We start from the raw sequence: 18507 nt of genomic DNA, 5'->3' as shown, positions 1-18507 counted from the left end.
GGAGCGGTGCTGGCTAGTGGAGTAGAACACCTGGTTAGGAGAGGTGCTGGCTAGTGGAGTAGAACACCTGGTTAGGAGCGGTGCTGGCTAGTGGAGTAGAACACCTGGTTAGGAGAGGTGCTGGCTAGTGGAGTAGAACACCTGGTTAGGAGCGGTGCTGGCTAGTGGAGTAGAACACCTGGTTAGGAGCGGTGCTGGCTAGTGGAGTAGAACACCTGGTTAGGAGCGGTGCTGGCTAGTGGAGTAGAACACCTGGTTAGGAGCGGTGCTGGCTAGTGGAGTAGAACACCTGGTTAGGAGCGGTGCTGGCTAGTGGAGTAGAACATCTGGTTAGGAGCGGTGCTGGCTAGTGGAGTAGAACACCTGGTTAGGAGCGGTGCTGGCTAGTGGAGTAGAACACCTGGTTAGGAGCGGTGCTGGCTAGTGGAGTAGAACACCTGGTTAGGAGCGGTGCTGGCTAGTGGAGTAGAACACCTGGTTAGGAGCGGTGCTGGCTAGTGGAGTAGAACACCTGGTTAGGAGCGGTGCTGGCTAGTGGAGTAGAACACCTGGTTAGGAGCGGTGCTGGCTAACGGAGTAGAACACCTGGTTAGGAGCGGTGCTGGCTAGTGGAGTAGAACACCTGGTTAGGAGCGGTGCTGGCTAACGGAGTAGAACACCTGGTTAGGAGCGGTGCTGGCTAACGGAGTAGAACACCTGGTTAGGAGCGGTGCTGGCTAACGGAGTAGAACACCTGGTTAGGAGCGGTGCTGGCTAGTGGAGTAGAACACCTGGTTAGGAGCGGTGCTGGCTAGTGGAGTAGAACACCTGGTTAGGAGCGGTGCTGGCTAGTGGAGTAGATCACCTGGTTAGGAGCGGTGCTGGCTAACGGAGTAGAACACTTGAAAAAGAAAAGGAGAGCCGCACACTCTAGGTGCTCAGATGTAATAATTTAATAACCAACATTTGGACAGACTGTCTTCATCAGGGTATAATGATGTATTTGGTACCATTCCACTGATTCCACTCCAGCCATTACCACAAGCCCGTCCTCCCCAATTAAGGTGCCACCAAACTCATGTGACTGCATTGTCTTCTCAGTCAGCCTTGGGGGATTTATGTGTGTTTGTTTGTTTGCAAATACTGTGGCAGCACTTTACTTCACTAAATCCAAACACTGTTTTACCGTGACTGAGTGTTTTGTGGTTTGTTCGCTCATTGTGCTGTGTACATTATGCATTCACCTGTCGGGTTTATTCCTAGTGGAGTGGAGAGCACTGAGTCCACATCATTCACCTGTCAGGTTTATTCCTAGTGGAGTACACTGAGTCCACGTCATTCACCTGTCGGGTTTATTCCTAGTTGAGTGGAGAGCACTGAGTCCACGTCATTCACCTGTCGGGTTTATTCCTAGTTGAGTGGAGTGCACTGAGTCCACGTCATTCACCTGTCGGGTTTATTCTTAGTTGAGTGGAGTGCACTGAGTCCACGTCATTCACCTGTCGGGTTTATTCCTAGTGGAGTGGAGTGCACTGAGTCCACGTCATTCACCTGTCGGGTTTATTCCTAGGGGAGTGGAGAGCACTGAGTCCACGTCATTTGGTGTTGTTAAAGACAGGGAACAAATTGTTTAAGCCTGCAGGTATGATGCATTATGATGCAGTTATAATGCATTATGATGCAGGTATAATGTATTATCAAATCAAAGTTAAGTTGTCACGTGCACCGAATACAACAGGGGTAGACCTTACAGTGAAATGCTGAATACAACAGGTGTAGTAGACCTTACAGTGAAATGCTGAATACAACAGGTGTAGTAGACCTTACAGTGAAATGCTGAATACAACAGGTGTAGTAGACCTTACAGTGAAATGCTGAATACAACAGGTGTAGGTAGACCTTACAGTGAAATGCTGAATGCAACAGGTGTAGTAGACCTTACAGTGAAATGCTGAATACAACAGGTGTAGTAGACCTTACAGTGAAATGCTGAATACAACAGGTGTAGTAGACCTTACAGTGAAATGCTGAATACAACAGGTGTAGTAGACCTTACAGTGAAATGCTGAATACAACAGGTGTAGTAGACCTTACAGTGAAATGCTGAATACAACAGGTGTAGTAGACCTTACAGTGAAATGCTGAATACAACAGGTGTAGTAGACCTTACAGTGAAATGCTGAATACAACAGGTGTAGTAGACCTTACAGTGAAATGCTGAATACAACAGGTGTAGTAGACCTTACAGTGAAATGCTGAATACAACAGGTGTAGTAGACCTTACAGTGAAATGCTGAATACAACAGGTGTAGTAGACCTTACAGTGAAATGCTGAATACAACAGGTGTAGTAGACCTTACAGTGAAATGCTGAATACAACAGGTGTAGTAGACCTTACAGTGAAATGCTGAATACAACAGGTGTAGGTAGACCTTACAGTGAAATGCTGAATGCAACAGGTGTAGTAGACCTTACAGTGAAATGCTGAATACAACAGGTGTAGTAGACCTTACAGTGAAATGCTGAATACAACAGGTGTAGTAGACCTTACAGTGAAATGCTGAATACAACAGGTGTAGTAGACCTTACAGTGAAATGCTGAATACAACAGGTGTAGTAGACCTTACAGTGAAATGCTGAATACAACAGGTGTAGTAGACCTTACAGTGAAATGCTGAATACAACAGGTGTAGGTAGACCTTACAGTGAAATGCTGAATGCAACAGGTGTAGTAGACCTTACAGTGAAATGCTGAATACAACAGGTGTAGTAGACCTTACAGTGAAATGCTGAATACAACAGGTGTAGTAGACCTTACAGTGAAATGCTGAATACAACAGGTGTAGGTAGACCTTACAGTGAAATGCTGAATGCAACAGGTGTAGTAGACCTTACAGTGAAATGCTGAATACAACAGGTGTAGTAGACCTTACAGTGAAATGCTGAATACAACAGGTGTAGTAGACCTTACAGTGAAATGCTTACTTACAGGCTCTAACTAACAGTGCAATACAAAGTATTAGGTGAACAATAGGTAAGTAAAGAAATAAAAGCAACAGTAAAAAGACAGTGAAAAATAACAGCAGCGAGGCTATATACAGTAGAGAGGCTATATACAGTAGAGAGGCTATATACAGTAGAGAGGCTATATACAGTAGAGAGGCTATATACAGTAGAGAGGTTATATACAGTAGAGAGGCTATATACAGAGAGGCTATATACAGTAGAGATGCTATATACAGTAGAGAGGCTATATACAGTAGAGAGGCTATATACAGTATAGAGGCTATATACAGTAGAGAGGCTATATACAGCAGCAAGGCTATATACAGTATAGAGGCTATATACAGTAGAGAGGCGATATACAGCAGCGAGGCTATATACAGTAGAGAGGCTATATACAATAGAGAGGCTATATACAGTAGAGAGGCTATATACAGCAGCTAGGCTATATACAGTAGAGAGGCTATATACAGTAGAGAGGCTATATACAGTAGAGAGGTTATATACAGTAGAAAGGCTATATACAGTAGAGAGGCTATATACAGTAATGAGGCTATATACAGTAGAGAGGCTATGACAGTAGCAAGGCTATGACAGGTGCGAGGCTATGACAGTAGAGGCTATGACAGTAGAGAGGCTATATACAGTAGCGAGGCTATGACAGTAGCGAGGCTATGACAGTAGAGGCTATATACATTAGCGAGGCTATGACAGTAGCGAGGCTATGACAGTCGAGAGGCTTTATACAGTAGAGAGGCTATATACAGTAGCGAGGCTATGACAGTAGCGAGGCTATATACAGTAACGAGGCTATAACAGTAGCGAGGCTATATACAGTAGCGAGGCTATGACAGTAGCGAGGCTATATACAGTAACGAGGCTATATAGAGTAGCGAGGCTATAACAGTAGCGAGGCTATATACAGTAGCGAGGCTATGACAGTAGCGAGGCTATATACATTAGAGAGGCTATATACAGGAGTGAGGCTATATACAGTAGCGAGGCTATAACAGTAGCGAGGCTATGACAGTGGTGAGGCTATATACAGGCACCGGGCTGATTGAGGTAGTATGTACATGTAGATATGGTTAAAGTGGCTGTGCATATGATAAACAGAAAGTAGCAGTAGTGTAAAAGAGGGGTCGGCGGGTGGTGGGTGGAGGGACACAATGCAGATAGTCCGGTTAGCCAATGTGCGGGGGCGCTAGTTGGTCGGGCCAATTGAGGTAGTATGTATATGAATGTATTGTTGAAGTGACTATGCATATATGATAAACAGAGAGTAGCAGCAGTGTAAAAGAGGGGTTGGACCGGGGGTTGTCACACAATGCAAATAGTCCGGGTAGCCATTTGATTACCTGTTCAGGAGTCTTATGGCTAGGGCGTAAAAACTGCTGAGAAGCCTTTTTGTCCTAGACTTAATGATGGTGTTAGAGTCGTGCCTGGCCATGCAGTCGTGAGTGAACAGGGACTACAGGAGGGGACTGAGCACGCACCCCTGAGGGGCTCCAGTGTTGAGGATCAGCATGGCAGAAGTGTTCCTACCTACCCTCACCACCTGGGGGCAGCCCATCAGGAAGTCCAGGATCCAGTTGCAGAGGGAGGTGTTTAGTCCCAGGATCCTTAGCTTAATGATGAGCTTTGAGGGTACTATGGTGTTGAACGCTGAGTTGTAGTCAATGAATAGCATTCTCACTGTAGTAACCTGGTATATTTATGTTTACCAATAGATGGCAGTATTGACCCAAGACGGAGGTTTGCTTTCCGCTATCCGTAGCTATAGCTATTTCCGCTATCCTATAAAACTATAATTAAGAAAGCTTCAGGTAGTTTTAAGCCAGGTGCATCAAAGAATGTAATTCTAAGTTACAATTAAATACTAAACTGTACTAAAGTCTCATGAGTTATAACTCTAAGCCTTTAAGGATACTACGTAGGTATTTATTTTGTCCAGGTGGGAAAGGGCAGTGTGGAGTGCAATAGAGATTGCATCATCTGTGGATGTGTTTGAGCGGTATGCAAATTGAAGTGGGTCTAGGGTTTCTGGCATAATGGTGTTGATGGTGTTGATGTGAGCCATTGCCAGCCTTTCAAAGCACTTTATGGCTACGGACGTGAGTGCTACGGATCTGTAGTCATTTAGGCAGTTTGCCTTTGTGTTCTTGGGCACAGGGACTATGAGGGTCTGCTTGAAACATGTTGGTATTATAGACTCAATCAGGGACATGTTGAAAATGTCAGTGAAGACACCTGCCAGTTGGTCAGCACATGCCCGGAGCACACGTCCTGGTACCCCGCTCTGTGTCCTCTGTACCTGCGTCTCTTCCTCTTGCAAATAACTGGGATGTTGGCCTTATCGGGTGTTCGGAGAATGTCCTGTGCGTCCTGCTTGTTGAAGAAAAAATCTTAGTCTAGTCCAATTTTTTTTGCCAAAACATTATGTACAAAATAAGTTACAAATAACACGGGAAAAAAACACAAAATCGCACAATTGGTTGGGTGCCCGTAAAACTGCTGCCATTTCTTCCGCCGCCATTTATTATGATGCAGGTTAAATGCATTATGATGCAGGTACAATACATTATGATGCAGGTATAATACATTATGATGCAGAGTTAATGCATTATAATGCAGGTATAATACATTATGATGCAGGTATAATACATTATGATGCAGGTATAATGCATTATGATGCAGGTATAATACATTATGATGCAGAGTTAATGCATTATGATGCAGGTATAATACATTATGATGCAGGTACAATACATTATGATGCAGGTATAATACATTATGATGCAGAGTTAATGCATTATGATGCAGGTATAATACATTATGATGCAGGTATAATACATTATGATGCAGGTATAATACATTATGATGCAGGTATAATACATTATGATGCAGGTATAATACATTATGATGCAGAGTTAATGCATTATGATGCAGGTATAATGCATTATGATGCAGGTATAATACATTATGATGCAGGTATAATACATTATGATGCAGAGTTAATGCATTATGATGCAGGTATAATACATTATGATGCAGGTATAATACATTATGATGCAGGTATAATACATTATGATGCAGAGTTAATGCATTATGATGCAGGTATAATGCATTATGATGCATAGTTAATGCATTATGATGCAGAGTTAATGCATTATGATGCAGGTATAATGCATTATGATGCAGGTATAATGCATTATGATGCAGGTATAATACATTATGATGCAGAGTTAATGCATTATGATGCAGGTATAATGCATTATGATGCAGGTATAATGCATTATGATGCAGAGTTAATGCATTATGATGCAGAGTTAATGCATTATGATGCAGGTATAATACATTATAATGCAGGTATAATACATTATGATGCAGGTATAATACATTATGATGCAGATATAATACATTATGATGCAGGTATGATTAAGTTATAATGCGTTGTAAGACTTGTCCTGTGCGAGCCCCTTATATGTCTTGATATCATCTCATATTGGTCATTACTAAATTACTAACCTTTCTGCACTATGATGTCTAAATGAAACATGTTTTTTTTGTTGCCTTTAAGCCTCAGTTTTGGATTTTTTCCTCTTTTTAAACAGTGTGCGGGTCTCCAGTATTCTCATTTTACCTACACACCTGGAACCGACACCTTGTTTAGGCTTTTATAAGACATTATAAAGGCTTAAATCTTACATGATTATAACAAGATAATAGTACCTTAAGGACAGGTTTTAAGTAAAGTGTTTTGTTAACAGGTTTTGCTTCAGAGTGCCCCACTCAACACGACCCTGGTGGTTCTTCCAACATGACTCAGAACAACAAATTGCGAGAAGACACATAACCCAATGAGAAGTCAAAATACCCACTGCACTGAGAAGACATATAACCCACTGAGAAGACACATAACCCACTGAGAAGACACGTCACCCACTGTCTGCTAGAGCTCTACCGTTTCATGAGGTTCTGCCAGAGCTCGACCACTTCCTGAGGCTGTCTGCTAGAGCTCGACCACTTCCTGAGGCTGTCTGCTAGAGCTCTACCACTTCATGAGTTTTTCTGCTAGAGCTCGACGACTTCCTGAGGCTTTCTGCTAGAGCTCTACCACTTCATGAGTTTTTCTGCTAGAGCTCGACGACTTCATGAGGCTGTCTGCTAGAGCTCGACGACTTCCTGAGGTTGTCTGCTAGAGCTCTACCACCTCATGAGGCTGTCTGCTAGAGCTCTACCACTTCATGAGGCTGTCTGCTAGAGCTCTACCACCTCATGAGGCTGTCTGCTAGAGCTCTACCACTTCATGAGGCTGTCTGCTAGAGCTCTACCACTTCATGAGGCTGTCTGCTAGAGCTCTACCACTTCATGAGGCTGTCTGCTAGAGCTCTACCACCTCATGAGGCTGTCTGCTAGAGCTCTACCACTTCATGAGGCTGTCTGCTAGAGCTCTACCACCTCATGAGGCTGTCTGCTAGAGCTCTACCACTTCATGAGGCTGTCTGCTAGAGCTCTACCACCTCATGAGGCTGTCTGCTAGAGCTCTACCACTTCATGAGGCTGTCTGCTAGACCTCTACCACTTCATGAGGCTGTTTGCTAGAGCTCTACCACTTCATGAGGCTGTCTGCTAGAGCTCTACCACTTCATGAGGCTGTCTGCTAGAGCTCTACCGTTTCATGAGGCTCTGCTTTAGGGCTCTGGTCAACAGTAGTGCACTATGAAGTACTTTGAAGTACATACTATGCTGTATGTACATTTGAGACGTATAGAGTATGTGCATATTGGAACCGGTGGAGTAATTACAGACTTGTTAGACACTTTTTACTGAGGGGATGAATAACATCTGTGTGACTGTGATACTAAGTATTACATACCTCACAATAACTCAACACATCTAGCTACAGCCCTGTAGTGGACCACAATAACTCAACACATCTAGTAGCTACAGAGCTAGTGAACCTACCTTGTACTGGAGCTTTTGCTACCCGCACATTGGAGTTATTTGAAGTTTTATGACAATGTGTTGTGAAACGGTTGCACCCTGACACCCTGCTAATTGCCAATCCATCTGCCGCCACATGGCCAATTTCCAAAATGCTGTTCTAAATGTCTTGGCTGGAATGTTTCACTGTAGATCAAATGTAAGGCTAGTAGTTACCAGCTGTTTACGTTGACAGTTTGTTTATTTCGGTCCTTATTAGCATTTACTTCAGCAACAGTTACTCTTACTGGGCTCAGTACAAATTAACCACAGAAACAATGACATTAAGACAAATAGTATTTTTTTGGTACATTGTAATTGCCTCCCCATTGATGTCACAACACGTCATCCTCTATCTTTTCTGTGTTCCTTCCGTCTGTCCTTTCCCGGGAAAGAGAGCGGTGGTCACGCTCACGGTGAGGACCCCTCGGAGGGGTCCAGTAGGTGTCTGCCATGCCATGAGGGCTGCCCCTACTGCCGGGATGACACGCCCTGCTTGGCTCAGGAGGACGGAGCCCTTCGGCTTTCCGTAGCCTCCTTCCAGGGCCTCTGTATGCTGCTGGACTTAGTGGCCATGGTGCTGGTCTACCACTTCCGCAGGAACAAGGTAAGGACTCATTGGGGGGAGTCAGGGGTTAGGGGTCAAGCAGGTCAATATACAGGAACTTCATCCAGATTTTAGAGTGTAATGTCTCTTTAAAGCTAAACATACCTGTAAATTGTGTTCCGAAATATGAGCTATCTGTATGTACTTGTGGTGTGAAACTGACTAGTCGTGTTGTTTCCAATAAGAATCTTACAGAAATACAGTTCAGAGGAGATGTCCCCCGAGGAGAGTGAATTTACGTATTGACATAAAAGACCTAACCTTCTAGGCTATAATGAGTAATTAAATTTGTCCCAGAAATGTCCCACCATCCTCTCTTTTTCATTGGTCATTGGTAACAGAGCAGCTCAACTAAGAGATCATCTTGGTAATTCATAGTCATCTTGTTGTGACATTGAGTCAAATTATTTGAATTGCTGACAATTGCACTCAGTAGATAATATGATTGTGTAGATGTCATCCTAATAACTCTGTGTTTGATTGATGTTATGTTATCTCTCGCTCTCTCTCTCTCTCTCTCTCTCTCTCTCTCTCTCTCTCTCTCTCTGTATCTCTTTTTCTCTCTCTCTTTCTCTCTCTCTCTCTATCTCTTTTTCTCTCTCTCTTTCTCTCTCTCTCTCTATCTCTTTTTCTCTCGCTCTCTCTCTCTCTCTCTCTCTCTCTCTCTTTCTTGTAGAGGATCCGAGCGTCTGGTCTCGTCCTCCTGGAGGCCATCTTGTTTGGAGCCTTGCTTCTCTACTTTCCCGTAAGTCTCCAAACGCGTGTGTTTGTGTTTCTGTGTCTGTGCATGCATTTGTGTTTGTCTGTCTGTCTGCCTGTATGCCTCTCTGTCCGTCGTCCATCTGTCCCTCAATTGCTTGTGTCAAACCTTCCAAAATGATATATCACAGCTATTTATTAAAAACGGACCCAAAAACAAGACACAGAAATTCTGAACGACAACACAGCTGGTATGTGTGAGTAATGCTTCCAAGTGTGTGGTACAGTCCAACCTGGAGCGCCACAGAGTTGGAACAGACGGGGATTGGGGGTAGCTTATAGCCAACATTACATGGCATTCTTATGGAGCTACAGGGATTTCAAATTCACTCACGTCAAGTACCTCCAATGGCCCCCAACATCAATACACACAGAAAGAAAGAGGGGAAACAAGGCCATAGAAATCAACCACTCAGGAGGGACTATATAGAAGTCCTTGTTGCCAAGGGCGAGGTTGGGTGATCTAAACTCTAGAGTTGGAACAATGTCACTGTAGATTGGGCTTTTCCTCTGAGTCTAGAGTTGGAAAAATGTCACTGTAACATTTTTACTCAAAGTCAATGAACAGTCATAATTACTTAAAATCTTTATGTTGTACTATCTCAAACTACATGAGAACTCACACCAACTAAATGTTTTAAAGACATGGTAACAAATTAACTTTTTTCCCAGCATGCTCTACTGCAGGTAGATTTTTTTGGAGTAGTTTTTAATATCTGTTGTTTTTGCATGTACATTGAATGATTAAATGTAATGCTACACAAATATACATATATATATATACATATATATTATATACTAATTATATACTAATCCAATCATTGAATTTTTGCACCCGTTACTGAAATGGTTGTTCCAGTTTCAACAGCTTAGGCAGTTTCCTTCCACCATTCGTAACCTTGGCAGTCGTTACGAATACAGGTTGTGGGTGTATACACATTTAAAATGCTGGACTCTGGCTTTCCTAACTCTGGCTAGATTCCAATAGGAGTTACACATCACTTTGCAAGCCAGCACAATGTGATTTATAGTTAGGGTTGCAAAATTCTTGTACATTTTTCAGGTTTTCCAGAAATCCTGATTGGAAGATTACTGGAAAAAATTTTTGAGAAAGTTTGTGGAATTTTGCAACCCTACTTGCAGGCCTGATGTGGCATGTAAACTATGGGTTTCAGGCCACTGTATAAAGCCTTATGTCATGGTTAAATTAGAATGATCATATTCGCCCTAGGAACTCACTTGGTGAAGGCCACAGGACTGAAAATGAATCCATTCAACAACCGTGTCTCTGTCACTTACAAATACGGTCATGCATGTGTGGAAACAATTCAATCGAAAAGGCAAGGCACACTGGTAAATTATTTGAGAAGTGGCTTAGTAGGGGCGTTAAATTAAAGTTTACCTTACTAAAAAAAAACGTTTGTATTTGTATTACTCATATGAAGGTAGTACAGCTCACGTCAGTGATTTCAGTTTCTTCATTTTTTTTAGGTAATCCTCATAATGTTTGAGTATCCAGAATTTATCCGGTTTTACAGTGCACATAGTAACAACGTAACGTAGGCACAACGTTACATAGTAACAACAGTACATGGCAACAACGTTAAATAGTAACAACATTACATAGTAACACCATGACACCATTACATAGTAACAACATGACATAGTAACAACATGACATAGTAACAACATGACATAGTAACACCATGACATAGTAACAACATGACATAGTAACAACATGACATAGTAACAACATGACATAGTAACACCATGACATAGTAACAACATGACATAGTAACAACATGACATAGTAACAACATGACATAGTAACATGACATAGTAACAACATGACTAAGTAACAACATTACATAGTAACAACATTACATAGTAACAACATGACATAGTAACAACATTACATAGTAACACCATGACATGGTAACAATATGACATAGTAACAACATCACATAGTAACAAAGTTTTCATGGTAACAACATTACATAGTAACAACATTACATAGTAACAACATGACATAATAACAACATGACATAGTAACAACATGACATAGTAACAACATGACATAGTAACAACATGACATAGTAACAACATTACATAGTAACAACATGACATAGTAACAACATGACATAGTAACACCATGACATGGTAACAATATGACATAGTAACAATGTAACGTAGGCCCAACATTACATAGTAACAACATTACATAGTAACAACATGACATGGTAACAACATTACATAGTAACAACATCACATAGTAACAAAGTTTTCATGGTAACAACATTACATAATAACAACATTACATAGTAACAACATGACATAGTAACAACATGACATAGTAACAACATTACATATTAACAAAATAACATAGTAAAAACGTGACATAGTAACAACATGACATCGTAACAACGTTACATAGTAACACCATGGCATAGTAACAATGTACATAGTAACAACATTATATGATCGCAACAACGTTACATGGTAATACCGTTACATAGTAACAACGTTACATGGTAACAACATTACATATTAACATCATTACATGGTAATAACGTTACATAGTAACACCAATACATGGTAATAACGTTACACAGTAACAACATTACATGGTAACAACGTTACATGGTAACACCATTACATGATGGCAACAACGCTACATGGTAACAACATTACATGGTAACAACATTACATAGTAACGCCATTACATGGCAATAACGTTATATATTAACAGTATTACATGTTAACAACGTTACATGGCCAGTTCTTTTAGACCAGGGTTCCAACACTCTTTTAAACCAGGGGTGTCCTACTCTTTTAAACCAGGGGTGTCCTACTGTTTTAGACCAGGGGTCCAACACTCTTTTAGACCAGGGGTAGCCAGCTCTTTTCGACTTGGGGTGGCCTACTATTTTAGACCAGGGGTGACCAGCTCTATTAGACCAGGGGTGGACTACTCTTTTATACCTACTCTTTTAGACCAGGGATGGCCAACTCTTTTAGACCAGGGGTGGCCTATTCTTTTAGACCAGGGGTGGCCTATTCTTTTAGACCAGGGATCCAACACTCTTTTAGACTAGGGGTTGCCTATTATTTTAGATCAGGGGTGGCCAGCTCTTTTAGACCAGGGGTGTCCTATTCTTTTAGACCAGGAGTGGCCTACTCTTTTAGACCATTGGTGGCCTACTCTTTTAAACCAGGGATCCAACACTCTTTTAGACCAGGGGTGGCCTATTCTTTTAGACCAGAGGTGTCCTATTCTTTTAGACCAGGGGTGGCCAGCTCTTTTAGACCCAGGGCGGCCTACTCTTTTAGACCAGGGGTGGCCTACTCTTTTAGACCAGGGGTGGACTACTCTTTTATACCTACTCTTTTAGACCAGGGATGGCCAACTCTTTTAGACCAGGGGTGGCCTATTATTTTAGACCAGGGGTGGCCTATTCTTTTAGACCAGGGATCCAACACTCTTTTAGACCAGGGGTGGCCTATTATTTTAGATCAGGGGTGGCCAGCTCTTTTAGACCAGGGGTGTCCTATTCTTTTAGACCAGGAGTGGCCTACTCTTTTAGACCAGGGGTGGCCTACTCTTTTAGACCAGGGGTGGCCTACCCTTTATACCAGGGGTGGCCTACTCTTTTAGACCAGGGGTGGCCTACTCTTTTAGACCAGGGGTGGCCTACTCTTTTAGACCAAGGGTGGCCAGCTCTTTTAGACCAGGGGTGGCCTATTATTTTAGACCAGGGGTGGCCTACTCTTTTAGACCAGGGGTGGCCAGCTCATTAAGGCCAGGGGTGGCCTATTCTTTTATACCAGGGGTGGCCTACTCTTTTAGACCAGGGGTGGCCTACTCTTTTAGACCAGGGGTGGCCTACTCTTTTAGACTAGGGGTGGCCTACTCTTTTAGACCAGGGGTGGCCAGCTCATTAAGACCAGGGGTGGCCTACTCTTTTAGACCAGGGGTGGCCAGCTCATTAAGACCAGGGGTGGCCTACTCTTTTAGACCAGGGGTGGCCAGCTCTTTTAGACCAGGGGTGGCCTATTATTTTAGACCAGGAGTGGACTACTCTTTTAGACCAGGGGTTGCCTACTCTTTTATACCAGGGATCCAACACTCTTTTAGACCAGGGGTGGCCAGCTCTTTTCGACCTGGGGTGACCAGCTCTTTTTCAAATTGGGGTGGCCTACTCTTTTAGACCAGGGGTGTCCTACTGTTTTAGACCAGGGGTCCAACACTCTTTTAGACCAGGGGTGTCCTACTGTTTTAGACCAGGGGTCCAACACTCTTTTAGACCAGGGGTGGCCAGCTCTTTTCGACTTGGGGTGGCCTACTATTTTAGACCAGGGGTGAACAGCTCTATTAGACCAGGGGTGGACGACTCTTTTATACCAGGGGTGCCTACTCTTTTAGACCAGGGATGGCCAACTCTTTTAGACCAGGGGTGGCCTATTCTTTTAGACCAGGGATCCAACACTCTTTTAGACCAGGGGTGTCCTATTCTTTTAGACCAGGGGTGGCCAGCTCTTTTAGACCAGGGGTGGCCTACTCTTTTAGACCAGGGGTGGCCAGCTCTTTTAGACCCAGGGCGGCCTACTCTTTTAGACCAGGGGTGGCCTACTCTTTTAGACCAGGGGTGGCCAGCTCTTTTAGACCCAGGGTGGCCTATTATTTTAGACCAGGGGTGGCCTACTCTTTTAGACCAGGGGTGGCCAGCTCATTAAGACCAGGGGTGGCCTATTATTTTATACAAGGGGTGGCCAGCTCTTTTTGACCTGGGGTGACCAGCTCTTTTTCAAATTGGGGTGGCCTACTCTTTTAGACCAGGGGTCCAACACTCTTTTAGACCAGGAGTGGCCAGCTCTTTTTGACCTGGGGTGGCCTACTCTTTTTGACCAGGGGTGGCCTACTCTTTTAGTCCAGGGGTGGCTTATTATTTTAGACCAGGGGTGGCCTATTCTTTTAGACCAAGGGTGGCCTACTCTTTTAGCCCAGGGGTGGCCAGCTCATTAAGACCAGGGGTGGCCTACTCTTTTAGACTAGGGGTGGCCTATTCTTTTAGACCAGGGGTAGCCAACTCTTTTAGTCCAGGGGTGCCCACTCTTTTAGACCAGGGGTGGACTACTAATTTAGACCAAGGGTGGCCTACTCTTTTAGACCAGGGGTGGCCTATTCTTTTAGACCAAGGGTGGCCTACTCTTTTAGACTAGGGGTGGCCTATTCTTTTAGACCAGGGGTAGCCAACTCTTTTAGTCCAGGGGTGCCCACTCTTTTAGACCAGGGGTGGACTACTAATTTAGACCAGGGGTGCCTATTCTTTTAGACCAGGGATGGCCTATTCTTTTAGACCAAGGGTGGCCTACTCTTTTAGACCAGGGGTGGCCAGCTCATTAAGACCAGGGTTGGCCTACTCTTTTAGACCAGGGGTGGCCTATTCTTTTAGACCAGGGGTGGCCTACTGTTTTAGACCAGGGGTGGCCAGCTCCAGTTCTAATTGTATTGCTGTTCTGGGGCTCTGTGGGGTCTGTTTGTGTTTGTGAACAGAGCCCCCAGACCAGCTTGCTTAGGGGACTCTTTTCTGGGTTCATTTCTCTGTAGGTGATGGCTTTGTTATGGAATGTTTGGGAATCGCTTCCTTTTAGGTGGTTGTAGAATTTGAAAATGAGCAGGTATCGGCCTAATTCTGCTCTGCATGCATTATTGGTGTTTTACGTTGTACACAGAGAATATTTTTGCATGCAGAGTCTCAATTTGGTGTTAGTCCCATTTTGTGAATTCTTGGTTGGTGAGGTGACCCAAGACCTCACAACCGTAAAGGGCAATGGGTTCTATAACTGATTCAAGTAATTTTAGCCAGATCCTAATTGGTATGCCTTTTGTTGGCATAGAAGGCCCTTCTCGCCTTGTCCCTCAGATTGTTCACAGCTGTCTACAAGTTACCTGTGGCGCTGATGTTTAGTCCGAGGTATGTATAGTTTTTTTGTGTGCTCTTGGGGAACGGTGTCTAGATGAAACTTTTTTTTTATTTTGTGGTCCTGGCAACTGGACCTTTTTTGGAACACCATTGTTTTTGTCTTACTGAGACTTACTGTCAGGGCCCAGGTCTGGCAGAATCTGTGCAGAATATCTAGGTACTGCTGTAGGCCCTACTTGGTTGGGGACAGAAGCACCAGATCATAACCAAACAGTAGACATTTTACTTCAGATTCTAGTAGGGTGAGGCCGGTTGCCGCAGACTGTTCTAGTGCCTGACAATTTGTTTATATACAGTGCCTTTGGAAAGTATGCAGACCCCTTGACTTTTTCTATATTTTATGGTAGAGTGGCCAGACGGAAGCCACTCCTCAGTAAAAAGCACATGACAGCCTGCTTGGAGTTTGCCAAAAGGCACTTTAGACTCTCAGACCATGAGAAACAAGATTCTCTGATCTGATGAAACCAAGATTGAACTCTTTGGCCTGAATGCCAAGCGTCACATCTGGAGGAAACCTGGTACCATCCCTACAGTGAAGCATGGTGGTGGCAGCATCATGCTGTGGGGGTGTTTTTCAGCGGCAGGTTCGAGGCAAAGATGAACGGAGCAAAGTACAGAGAGATCCTTGATGAAAACCTGCTCCAGAGCGCACAGGACCTCAGACTGGGGGCGAAGGCTCACCTCCCAACAGGACAACGACCTAAGCACACAGCCAAGACAACGCAGGAGTGGTTTCGGGACAAGTCTCTAAATGTCCTTGAGTGGCCCAGCCAGAGCCCGGACTGGAACCCGATCGAACATCTCAGGAGAGACCTGAAAATAGCTGTGCAGCAACGCTCCACATCCAACCTGACAGCTTGAGAGGATCTGCAGACAAGAATGGGAGAAACTCCACAGATACAGGTGTGCCATGCTCGTAGTGTCACACCCAGGAAGACTCGAGGCTGTAATCACTGCCAAAGGTACTTCAAGAAAATACTGAGTAAAGGGTCTGAATACTTATGTAAATTACATTTTGTTAATTTGATTAATTAGCAAACATTTCTAAAAACCTGTTTTTGCTTCGTCATTATGGGTTATTGTGAGCAGATTGATGAGGGGGGGAGAAAACAATTTAATAATTTTTAGAATAAGGCTGTAGCGTAACAAAATGTGTAAATAGTCAAAGGGTTTGAATACTTTCCCAAAGCACTGTAGATGTATGTTGAAGAGTTTGGGGCTCAAGCTGTATCCCTTTCTCGCCCTGTGGAAAGAAATCTGTGTTTTTGGCCAATTTTAACTGCACACTTGTTGTTTGTGTACATGGATTTCATAATTTGGTATGTTTTTCCCCCAACACCGCTTTCCATCAATTTGTATAGCAGACCCTTTTTTGAAAACAACAAAGCATGTGTAAACTTAGCCTTTGTTTTGGTTTGTTTGTTTGTTTGTCAATTAGCGTGTGCAGGGTGAATACACGGTCTGTCATACGGTAATTTGGTAAAAAGCCACATTGACATTTGCTCAGTACATTGTTTTCACTGAGCAAATGGACGAGTCTTCTGTTAATGATAATGCAGAGGATTTTCCCAAGGTTGCTGTTGACACATATCCAACGGTAGTTATTGGGTTCAAATTTGTCTCCACTTTTGTGGATTGTGGTGATCAGTCCTTGGTTACAAATATTGGGGAAGATGCCAGAGCTGAGGATGATATCTCTCTCTCACTTTCTTTCTTTCTATCTTTCTATCTATCTTTCTTTCTTTCTCTCTCTTTCTTTCTCTCTCACTCTCTCTCTCTCTCTCTCTCTTTCTCTCTCTCTTTCTCTCTCTCCACCCCCTCCCTCCCTCCATCTACTCATTTCTCTTTCTCTTCTTCTCCCTCCCTCTCTTTCTCTTTCTCACTATTTCTGTTTTATCTCACTCCCCCTCTCTCTCTCTTTCTTTCTCTCTCTCACTCTCCCTCCCTCTTTCTCTCTTTTTCTCTCACTCCCCCATCTCTCTTTCTCTCGCTCTCCCACTCTCTATCTCTCTTCCTCTCTTCCTCTCTCTCTCTCTCTCTCTCTTCCTCTCTCTCTCTCTCTCTCTCTCTCTCTCTCTCTCTCTCTCTCGCTCTCTCTCTCTCTTTTCCACAGTGATGTACCCTCCTCTTGCTGCTGCTGTTACTCCCACCTCAGCTTGGTGCAGCTGCTCCACTGTGGCGCTCAATGCATTTTTAAAGAGTCCATCAAGTTCTAGCGCAACTTGTTTTAAAAATAAATCTGCTGATTAATTTATTGGGCGGAGTTGGGGGTATATGGAAGGGGAAAGAAGAGGGATCCACCTTAGCTGGGTGATGCTGGAAACAAACATGTAGCCCCCCTTCCGTTCGCTCCTTTCAGGATCCCCCATTCCGTTCGCTCGTTTCAGGATCCCATGCCAGTTAGTCTCCACTGGATATTTTGTGTGTGTGTGTGTGTGTGTGTGTCCTAGTTTTACCTCTTGTTTGGGACATGGTGTATTTTAGCCTGTCATGGAGGACTGTGGGACGTGCTGTTCTGTGTGGACAGGGCTTGTTTACAATACATACAACTAAGACTAGCCAGAGGTCATCAATACAGTGAGAGGGCCAGTCTATGGAGAAGAGGTTGTGATGTCGTGTGTGTGTGTGTGTGTGTGTGTGTGTGTGTGTGTGTGTGTGTGTGTGTGTGTGTGTGTGTGTGTGTGTGTGTGCGAGTGCGAGTGCGAGTGCGTGTGCGTGTGCGTGTGTGCATGGTACACTTAGGACACTTCCCAAATTTTTCACTCCTCAGTCAAAATCAAAACCTTCACCTCTCTATTCCCCAGATACTACATTATGAAAAATACATGTATGTTGCTTTGAAGGACACCAAAATGGCAGTATGATACACAGGAGTTAGACTCATACCTTTTTCCTGGCACATCTACAGTCATGATGCGGGAACCTTGTTTTTCATGGGAGGAAAACTGACAGTCCATTCTGAAAATATATGCATAGTATTACATGCAAATACATCTTGGACAATTAGGGTATACTTACCATACTTACTTACTTCTTGGTTCCTGGAGGAAAATCAACTAACTAAATGTATCCAAAGCTGCCAGTCTTGGGCTGCTTTCTTTGCTTCTGGCCATGAGCCATGACATGTGGCTGCAGTTAGGTCATACTAGTAGTAACTGTGGATCTTTCATACACTGCGTATTTAAATCC

General features: G+C 43.6%; 1 protein-coding gene across 1 annotated transcript in view; it reads left to right on the top strand.

The window, feature by feature from the left end:
* LOC110509081 (probable G-protein coupled receptor 158) overlaps window positions 1-18507 on the top strand; it is a 130993-nt gene that overhangs the window by 59030 nt on the left and 53456 nt on the right. Inside the window, exons 4-5 of the mRNA XM_036966584.1 lie at window positions 8364-8575; window positions 9252-9320. Of these exons, the coding sequence (XP_036822479.1) occupies window positions 8364-8575; window positions 9252-9320 (281 nt within the window). The remainder of the gene's footprint in view (window positions 1-8363; window positions 8576-9251; window positions 9321-18507) is intronic.

Source organism: Oncorhynchus mykiss, chromosome 28 (genome assembly GCF_013265735.2).
Source record: "Oncorhynchus mykiss isolate Arlee chromosome 28, USDA_OmykA_1.1, whole genome shotgun sequence".
Taxonomy (NCBI): Eukaryota; Metazoa; Chordata; class Actinopteri; order Salmoniformes; family Salmonidae; genus Oncorhynchus; species Oncorhynchus mykiss.
This window is presented reverse-complemented; position numbering and strand designations above follow the sequence as displayed.